This window comes from Puntigrus tetrazona, chromosome 23 (assembly GCF_018831695.1).
Source record: "Puntigrus tetrazona isolate hp1 chromosome 23, ASM1883169v1, whole genome shotgun sequence".
NCBI lineage: Eukaryota > Metazoa > Chordata > Actinopteri > Cypriniformes > Cyprinidae > Puntigrus > Puntigrus tetrazona.
This window is the reverse complement of record NC_056721.1, coordinates 11,436,356-11,446,001: the sequence shown is the minus strand read 5'-3', so window position 1 is coordinate 11,446,001 and position 9,646 is coordinate 11,436,356. Positions and strand designations below refer to the sequence as shown.

At 38.8% G+C, this 9,646-nt stretch overlaps 1 protein-coding gene across 3 annotated transcripts; it reads right to left on the bottom strand.

Annotated features, from left to right (window-relative positions):
* Positions 1-1,257: 1,257 nt before the first annotated feature.
* LOC122328759 lies at positions 1,258-4,105 on the bottom strand. Of its 3 annotated transcripts, XM_043224669.1 has the most exons (6): positions 4,025-4,065; positions 3,909-3,915; positions 2,392-2,485; positions 2,086-2,253; positions 1,704-1,835; positions 1,258-1,619 (listed from the first exon to the last, which is right to left on the bottom strand). In XM_043224669.1, the coding sequence occupies exons 1-6, from the start codon at positions 4,048-4,050 to the stop codon at positions 1,486-1,488; spliced, it is 561 nt and encodes a 186-aa protein (XP_043080604.1). In that variant the 5' UTR covers positions 4,051-4,065; the 3' UTR covers positions 1,258-1,485. The 3 variants fall into 3 exon arrangements, with proteins under 3 accessions (XP_043080604.1, XP_043080606.1, XP_043080605.1); XM_043224671.1 differs by lacking the exon at positions 3,909-3,915 and having other exon boundaries at positions 4,025-4,105; XM_043224670.1 differs by lacking the exons at positions 3,909-3,915; positions 4,025-4,065 and adding an exon at positions 2,587-2,709.
* Between the last annotated feature and the right edge of the window lie 5,541 nt (positions 4,106-9,646).

The window sequence follows — 9,646 nt, the reverse complement described above, 5'->3', positions numbered from 1 at the left end:
TTGTCTTAAAGTCAACATCGAATCAAAATTTACCCGTTTAATTACTACGTTTGATTGTGAATGATTCATCAATCTGTACAAATCCAAACAGGAAAAGTCGTCTTTGAATCTTCAGATTGTAATGTATAATAACATCCTTTTGCTCTCTTGTTTTCTTAAATAGCCTACAGCCTATTTAATGCTGTTAATGTAATAAAACACACGGCAATTACAATGTCTTTGAAAGTCGTTAATCCGAACGGATGACGCCTTGCTCTTTCACGATTCCAAGTTTCATTCAGAGGTTGAAAAAAACAGCATATGCTGGTTGGGTATGTTTTGAATCTGGGATGCTGGTTTGAGCTAGTTTAAGATGGTCCTTAGATGGTCCGATCAGCTTAAGACCAGCAAAGGACCATCTTATCCCAGCTATAAAACAGAACTAACAAGCAAGCGTATGCTGTTTTTTTCAACAGTGTAGGCGTAAGTAAAATGGGTTGCAAATTTACTTTCATGCTGACTTTAAAGAAGTTTCACAGTTTTGACATTCCATCCGATAGCTCCCTTTTAAACTTCGAAGTTTAAAGTGAAGTGTTCAGTAAATGTACAAATTATTGTTGGTGAGTCTCAGCAGATTAAAATTGCAGACATTTACACTTTTTGCTGCTCTGTAGACACTGATTCACAGAATACATTCCGTGTTACGAAATTTGCTGCTTGCATGCTTAGTCTGTGTGTCACGTTGCAGTGTGTGTGTGTGTGTGTGCGAGAGAGAGAGAGTGTGTGTGTGTGAGCGTGAGATGCTGTGTGGTTAGTTTGACAGTATGCTTAAGAGTGAAATGTACCAGCATTGGCTCAACACTATGTAAACTAGCTAACTTAAATGACAATTAGCCTAGCTCATTATAGCTTAGTGAAAATATTTAAGGCATTTGATGATTTGAAAATATTATTTATGATATTTGGTGTAAACTCATTGTTCCTTCCTATGGCCTTAAACTCCATTATAATTTCTTTTGACGTGTATTTGTGTCTTATTGTGTTTATATTTAGCCAACTTAACCTAAACGAGGACAAAAAAAGAAAACTATTTTTTTAAGGTTTTGGGTTTATTTAAACAGCTTCGCCCCTGAATAATTGTTTTATGTCTTAGGACTTTTTTTTTTTTTTTTTTTAAATGTCTGATATCGTTTAAATTAAATAAAAACCCATCTGAATTCATAAGACATCTCTTGTGGTTATTAAGAGTGTTGAATGAATACAGCGACACACAAGGCGTAATTTCTCTCAAGTTTTACTTCCGCCAGTGAAGAGGAAACACTTGCGATTCATTCAGTGTTATGAATTCATTTTCCTCACTTCTTCAGATTTTAACATGGTTGCCCACTGGATAATATTCAAATGTTCACAAAAGGAGGGCATAGTAATGCATGAAGACTGCCAAAGGAGAACGGCAGATAAGTAGCAAGGCTTTGATCTTTTGCTCACAGCTGCATTTCTATTCATCTATTTCCACTGGCCCTTCTCATAGTCCCATTTGGCTGAAAAACCCTCCACGGGGTTCACCCGCATGTCCAGCATCCGCTTCACCTGCATAGCCTGCCATTCGTCATCCAGGGTACGAGGGTGAGGGGGATATACTGAGAGAGAGAGAGAGCACAAAAGACTTGTCTTAAAAATTTTGAAAATAAATAAATAAAAAACCACCACACATGATCCCTTACCGTAGTACGTTTGCCAGAGAACAACCAGGCCAGTAAACCCAATGAAGAAAAAGATGCCACCAAAGACCGTCTTCCACTCACCAGTTGGTTTCTTCATCTCAGCGTACGTCTCGTTAAACATAATTCTGTACACTGCCATAAAGAATCGCAGCAGATAAAGATTTAGTCATTTCCGCTTAGTAGGATACTCCTAAAACAATATTAGGAGCCTTAAAAATGGCATAATAGGGGGACTTTAAAATCTCAACTGCACTAGCACTTAAGTATCAAAGCCACAAAACCCTTTAATTAGAATAGATTGCTCATAAAGCTATTTGAACTCCCCAAGCTGAATGTGTGTAGTACTGCATAAAAGGGACACGCGAGCATTAGCGGCACTAACAAGCAAGCTTCTCCTCTTTGGAAAGGCTGTTCCAGGGGCCCTTCTCCTTCTCCTTCAGGCTCTTGTCTGCAGCGCTGAGGGTATCTTTGTATGGTCTGTCAGGCAGAGGAGTGTCCAGACGGTCCCAGTACAGGGGTAAAGACATGTCCGTCTGTTCGGTCACCCCACCTGTAAAAACAAGAGCAGATGAACAGTTGACTAACGACAGGAAAACATGGAATAGAAAATGCAGGTCATCGTATTTGGGTCACATAAATAGTAAATATTTCATTTAATGCAGTTCTTTAAAATAACATTAAACATTACCGTGACTGGCCATCTTGACCGCGCTGGAGCTGAAAGCAGCTACTCCCCGTCTGGACAGAAGCCCCACTACACGTCCTGCTGTCAAGTGCAGCATCTGATCCACAAGAGAAGATAAAAACACACTCAGAAAAAGAACGCAATGCACGGCAGGCTATGAGGTGAAATACAGTCACACCAAAATTCAACGTTTCTCACGTTATAATTTTTTTAATTTGCTAAATTCGAGGAAAAGTCCGAGTTAAACTGCGTAAGAATAAATCATCTGAATAATGTCGGTTAGCATTGATATGAAGGTATGTAATGAATTAGGCTAAATAGCTGTCAGCTGTTAAATTTAAGTAGACAATTAGATAATACCAATTCAGGTCAACCAATTACCAAGCAACTTTTACTGCTGTTCAGTCTGTGAATGACAAAGTTTGCATTAGCAATTCTATAACAACACATGGATAGGTAGATGTGTCAGAATATTGTTTGGCTCCAAATTTGTATCCATTTTACTGGTTGAAGACAGACAGACAGACACAGTTTACTTGATTTTGCTATTAACTATTTTGCGCCCACTAGTAAAATAAATCTAAGTTAACTCGAATTGTGGTATAACTAACATTTATGTGCTCTACACTACGAAAACTGCTATGCTCCTAAAGTCAAGCTGAAAGCTATGCTTTTAATGTGAGTACCTCCATATGCTATATTATACATTCAGCTCTGGTGTTGTTTACTAAATGATTTCAGGGAAAAGGAAAAAACCTTGACAAGAGGACTTGTACTGCAATTTTGCTATGCATGTATATGTGCATACATAAAGGTATATAATCCCCCTGATGCTTTAGCTTCTTCCTCTTCTGTTCTGGATCACATCCAAATCCCTGCACGTTTAGTCTAGTCACGCAATCATCTTTTGTTGTTAATTAGAGTCTCCACAATTCACAGGTTGTGTCTACGGAACAAAACAAGTGGACTTTTGCTGTCATAAAACATTCTTCAGTTATCTGTGCGAAGCACTTTCTGCATTTTCCATGTGCAGCAAGAGAGAGACAAAACTGCTGTAATTAAAATGGATGAAATTGGCAAAAGGCCAAACCAAGAGTTCTCAGGGACCCCATGCACTCTCCAACAAATAAACAAATGATTTACACAAAAAAAAAAGTTGTTCTTTTCATATGGCTATCACATTGCTATTCTACCGTATAAAAATATGGACAGTATATAATCATGAACAACAGAAAGTAAAAGCCGTTATTGCATTAAATGCATTAAACTTTTCAGTTTTGCGACTGCTAAATGCTAATCAATTCATCCATTTCTCACCAGCATCAAAAATATGTCGCATCTCTTTCTCTTGCTGCAGAATTGTTAAACGTTTCATCTTTGGCGCTATTTAAATTATTTTTTTCTAATAGTGCTTTTAAGTGCACAGATGCGTTTTTTTCTTCTTCTTCTTCGGTTTTTCAGTCCATGCTTACTATCCTTCTCCCCTTGCTACTTCTAGAAAGTTCCCTCATCGTACTCACAGCCTTCCTGAGAGACAAGATGATACAGTTGAAAAAAATCACGAATGAGAAAATAATGGAAAAGGGAAAACAAAAAAGTGCACACGTTTTGCTTCGTTTTATGCGTATGTCCTTACTTGGGCTGTTGGCAGCAACTGACCATGAAAACACAGGGTGGGTGGAGAAATGAAGGAGAGAGAGAGAGAGAGAGGGCCAGTGGGAGGTACTGGCTTTAGAAAGGGATTTTAAACTGTGAGAGACTGTGCAAGTAAACATCTGAGACAAACATGTGACACTGGGACGTCTGTGCTGAAGTTTAACTCTTTACGTTATCAAATGCTCAATGCTGGTTTTGTTGTTTACTTTGACCCAGTGTTCCCCTTCTTTTTCATAATGGGTTTTGATCCCCTAAAGGTTAGTTTTTGAATCTGCAGATTATTGCATTTATGCAACTGCAGTTCTTGGAAGCAAACGTTCGGAGAACAGAGGAAATGGATGCAATCGTGAAGAAAACAAGGGCTAAACAAGAGGAGGGGGAGAGAGGCGTGGAGTTTATCTGGCTCATGTCCAGTCCTGATCTGGGTTTAGCCCAATGCAACCTGAACTAAAGTCTGGCAGTGAGTCTGCGTGTGGGAATATGTTTCACCGCAAGTGAAAGACGGAGGAATATTGAGGAATGCTCGGTGTGAAGGGTCAAATAAGGACAAACCTGCTGTGAAACGTTCCAGCTTCTCCGCAACAAAGGGCCAGATATATCTAAAGAGAGATCAGACAATCATGATATTTCTGCTTTGCTGTGAGTGTAAGGGTTTTAGAAAAATAAGGATTTGGCGACAGTAACTGCAGGTGTCTACATCTGATCGATATCTGATTCCCTATCATTGCTGATTTCTGTCACTTGACATAAAAGTCACAAAAAGCAACCAAAAGCTACTTGCCAAGTCACATCTCTCATTTCTGTTAATAGTGTGCTATAATAATTACAACTTTAATGGAAAGAAAATAAATAAAATTATAACGCACTCATTTAAAACGATTTAACAGAGCTCGGCTCATAGACATACAGGACCTGTCCACTCTTCAGGACCATTCTGTGTCAGAAGACGTTACCTCAGATGTAACCAGAATTACCTGCTCCACTCTTATCTTAGCATTTGTGTTTACAACTGAATGTAATTTGTTTTCATCAGCCATTCAGTCGTGCTGAAACAAGCATATGTGTATACGTAGATGACAACGCTAGTTGTCACTGTCACTTTTTCCTCAAACTAACAAAAAATGCAGGACAAGTCGGGACAGTTTTCTTTGCATGTGGACTAACTGATCTAAACATGCTCTCTCTGGTTGTGTATCAGTGAATAGATAAAAAAAAAAAAAAGAACAGGACATGAAAGCCTTCGAAAAGCACCAGCAAGAGCTGAGTTTATTTGTGTGAATGTACATACCTTGTGAAAGCTCTGGGTGGCAGCAGTAAGCCTCACACGGTGCCAAAAAACGGTCTTCAGTCCTCCTCAGTTTATCCAGGGGGCAGCAGTCTGACCGAAAAGACATATGCTCACAAGACAGGCTTTTGTTGGTGATGTGAACACGAAGGCTTGCTTTGCTTTAAAACGGGAATAATGGCCAGCATCACAAATCGTACCCCTGAGTCACTGATGTCAATTTATAGACCCGACTGGAAGCAAGCCTATAATTCACCCAGTGTCCTCTGGAATTTACAATGGTTTTTTAGAAAAGCTATTTCTGAGGAAAATAAGGTCTGCGGTGAACCACTTGAAGAGACATTTTGTTCTACAACATAAATAAGCGTTTCCATAATAAATGTCAAATGTGACTTTTTGTTATACTGGTGCTGCTGTTAGCGTTGAGTTACTATAAAATGGTTACACTGGTTGTCTGGTGTGTGTACATACGCTGACAAAGCAAGCTAGCATATGCTGACACTGATGTGGTAGTTAGCTGCTCACTTTACTGACAATTGCAAAATTCGCACTTGAAGTATAACTGCATAATTTTTTGTTAAGGTAAAACGTTTAAGTCTCTTTAAGTAATGATAACTCATAAATCAAAACCCATAGGAAATTCCAGAGGGAAATTCATGGCTGGAAAATGCTAGCACTCTTCATGGGTTTATGACTGCAAACTGAACAGCTCTATATGAAGTTTGTGTGTGTGTGTGTGTGTGTGTGTAAATCTGCCACATAGTTAAAATACTCTTTTACTTTCCATTTAACAGATAATTTGATGATTACATTTTAATCGCTGTTTGAATGAGTGCAGGAGCGAGTAGAGGAAAAAATGGATCCTGTATCATACAATTAGTTCATAACAAAGTACATTTGTCTGTAAACTTTCTTCTGAACTTTAGAATATAAATGTATTTTCACGCTAGAAGGATAATCAGTATAATCAAAGTAGCACCGCAAATATTTGGCCTCTGTGTTTGAAATATAAAATCGCAAGTTACATGCACAATAGTTTTGAATTGCTGTTTGTAGCAACCAAAGATTTTAAATAAGACTTTCTGATGTTTTTGAAAGTGTCTTATTCTCCCCAGGGCTGCAAAAATACTGTATTATTGTGAAATATTATTGTTATTATTAATGCAATTTAAAATAGAGTATAGTCATTTATTCCTGTGAACATAAACCTGAATTTTTTAACATCATTACATAATTCTTCAGTGTCACATGATCATTATCAGTTATCAGAGTTACATTTATTTATATATATATATATATATATATATATATATATATATATATATATATACCAGAAGGCATCTGCAGCTTCAATAAGACATTTATGCCTGATCTTTTTTTTTTCAGCTGAAATCAATCCCTTTCTATCAGAGGATAGTGTTTGTGAGTGTTGTCTGTCCCGCTGATGCTCGGTGCTGACCGTGACACCAACAGCTGGCAGAACAAAGCAGAGGGCCGGATCGGGCACCACTGGCTGTGCTCCCTCAATTCCATCCTGTCCCCTCCCACCGAGAGTGGCACGTGTCCCTGCCCACCCCCAACTAAACACAGCTTAAACTGAGCGTACACAACCCCCTGCTTCTGCCGTTACACCCATTGTTATCTCCTAGACCCCTTCCTCCAGCTTGCTCCTATTATATGCTTACATTTTGCATTTTTTGCTCTCTAGAGGAAAGTCATATGCCATTTGTCCTCGCCCTCCCCACCCCAGGCTTCTTGCTTTGTCTCATCCGCTCACAAAGCCACAAAAAAAGCTAGAGATGTAAACTGAAGTAGAAATGACCCTCTTGACCGTTAGCTTTAAGTCAATCTCATCCCCAACTCCATAATAGTTTATCTGCAAACCATGATAATACTTCACTGCGGGCACCTCAGTGCATCTCAGTTATTTCATGAATGAAGTGGTTTGTTAGCCCTTTTGCTAAAGACGTCTGGGCAGGCGACTCTTGATTTGACAACTTCAGCTTAATTCCACTCATTGTGCAGCTCTCCCAAGTGGATGAATGGGCTTTGCTTGACAGTATTCTCAAGCTTGCAGTCATCCCTGTTGCTTGAGCACCTTTTTCTACCCAATATCGTCCTTTCAGTAAACTTTGCAAGGAACATGCTTTGATACAGCACTCTGTGAACAGCCAACCCTTTCAGTATTGGCCTTCTGTGACTTACCCTGTTTGTGGAGGGTGTCAATAATTGTCTTCTGGACCAAGTCTTCCCGATTATTGTGATTTTTTTTTTTTTTTTTTTTTTTTTTAAAGAACAGGAGATGCCTGGAAATCATACTGTGTGGATGGTCATTTCATGTAAATATTTTAATATTTTGATAGGATTTTTGACTTTCATGAGCTGTAAACTTTTGATAATCATCACAAAAAAAACTTTTAAAATGTTTTGTTTTACATCTAATGAATCTAAAATATATGAAAGTTTTACTTTTTGAAATAAGTTACAAGAAATATTTTTTGCAATACATTTTTTTTAATGCACATGTATATATACACGTACACAGAACAAAGCGTGTTTGTAGCTTGTGTACAAGTTATATGCATTACGTTAAAGCCCCACTCATCCCTTACTATAACTGTAGGATAACCACAGACTTCACCAAGCTGAAGGATGGCCCTGGCAGTGAGTTATTTCTGTCACAGAAGTGAAGTTTAAAAAGATGCTTCATTACTTTCTGCCTCTGTGTGGTTCATTCAGCCTTGCAGGGAAATGCCTTCTCATACCATAATCTGAAAGAGCACTACTTTAGTGATAATATATCATTCATTCTCTTTACACTAACCCTTGTAGGGTCCTAAATATGAGAGTGAGCCTAAAACCCAAGAAACCCTGCCCTCAAAAATATGGCCAAGGGCAGATGCCACACATACAGTGCCAGCTTTGACCAGAACCTTCTTCTTCCAGTGCCCTGGTTTATTTTGCCACCTCTCTCGCTCTTCCTTTCCTTCCTCCATTCACATCCAACCTACTTTGCATACTGGCACCATAAGACAGTCTTTTTCTTTCAGCCTCCAGGGGAATGCTGGGTAAATGGGTCACTCTCCCACTGCCTTTCGTACGAAGTGTGGCTGCTCTTTTTGTTGTGTGGTTACAGTTTTGTGTTTGATCTGGACCCTCTCCTCCTCTGCTGGCTCTTGTTCAATGAGGTTATGCTCGCGAGCGTTGAAAGGGACGTCAGATGATGCACTCCACGATGGCCCTGATGGATGATGGGACACTGACCTGCATTACACACCAATTAGAGCTTCTCACTGTTTGTTTTTCTCTATTCAAAGTGGCATTGCCAAACGTTTGGCGGTAATAATAGCATTCAGTGTTATCTTCGTGACAGGATTATCAGGCTGAGCTACCTACTTGCTTAGAGTTTTCCATATTATCTGCAGTGCTGGCAGGATATGTAATGAGGCAAATGAGGTTAAGCATTTGGCTGCAGGGTGTAACATCATTGCCCTTCCCCCCTAAACAACCACCGTGAACACAGGCAACAAGTTCAACATTATTCAATTCATTCGTATTTATTCAAATTTATTCATCCGAAAACCGTGATGTACTGCGTACTAAAACATTCCATAAAGACAAGATGAGATATGTCTGAAATAGAAATCATTTATGCACCATTTGCTGGTCCAACAAGTTTCCCTGCCAAACATGATAAGTAAATATAGAATGTGTTACTTTTACTGTCCTTTTACTTCATTACATTCCAAAGCATTTTTCTATGTTACAGTAAAAACATGCCTCTCCTCGTTCAGCGATGTTAGATTTGTGAGCAAATCATTCGAATCTATTCTTTTTCGATGAACCAGTTTCAAGGCAAGTTACATTTTGGCCAATTGCCGTCTAAAAGTTAGTCTTGTTAGTACATTTTTGATCTGTTTATGCTCCACTGATGCTGCTTAAGGCAGGATTAGAGGTACATTTTTCATGATACATGATCTTACAAAATAGTCACCTTGAAAAAAAAACTTAAATTTGAGTGATCTGGGCTGCGTTTCCCAAAAACAACGTAATCCTAAATGGATTTTAGCTCCTGAAAGCAGAAAGTTGCTTCTATGATCAATGCTTTTTTGGAAACGCAGACATGAATGCATCAAAAGTTTACTGTTAACACTCATTACATCTGGTGCTGATGATTTTCTCTGGTTTGTTTTAGCCCATGTATGAATCAGAAGATGATTACATGGTCTAAATTACATAATCACAGAAAACGGTTATTTCCAGATTTCTCAGTGTGTGCTAGCCCACCAGCTGTCGTGAATCATGGGCCATCATGCT

Coding starts and splice junctions, on each gene's coding strand:
- LOC122328759 (XM_043224669.1), bottom strand. CDS start 4,050: ATGGTCAGTTGCTGCCAACAGCCCAA. Junction 2,254..2,391: donor GGTCAAGATGGCCAGTCACG/GTAATGTTTAAT, acceptor TTGTTTTTACAG/GTGGGGTGACCGAACAGACG. Junction 1,620..1,703: donor TCTCTGGCAAACGTACTACG/GTAAGGGATCAT, acceptor TCTCTCTCTCAG/TATATCCCCCTCACCCTCGT.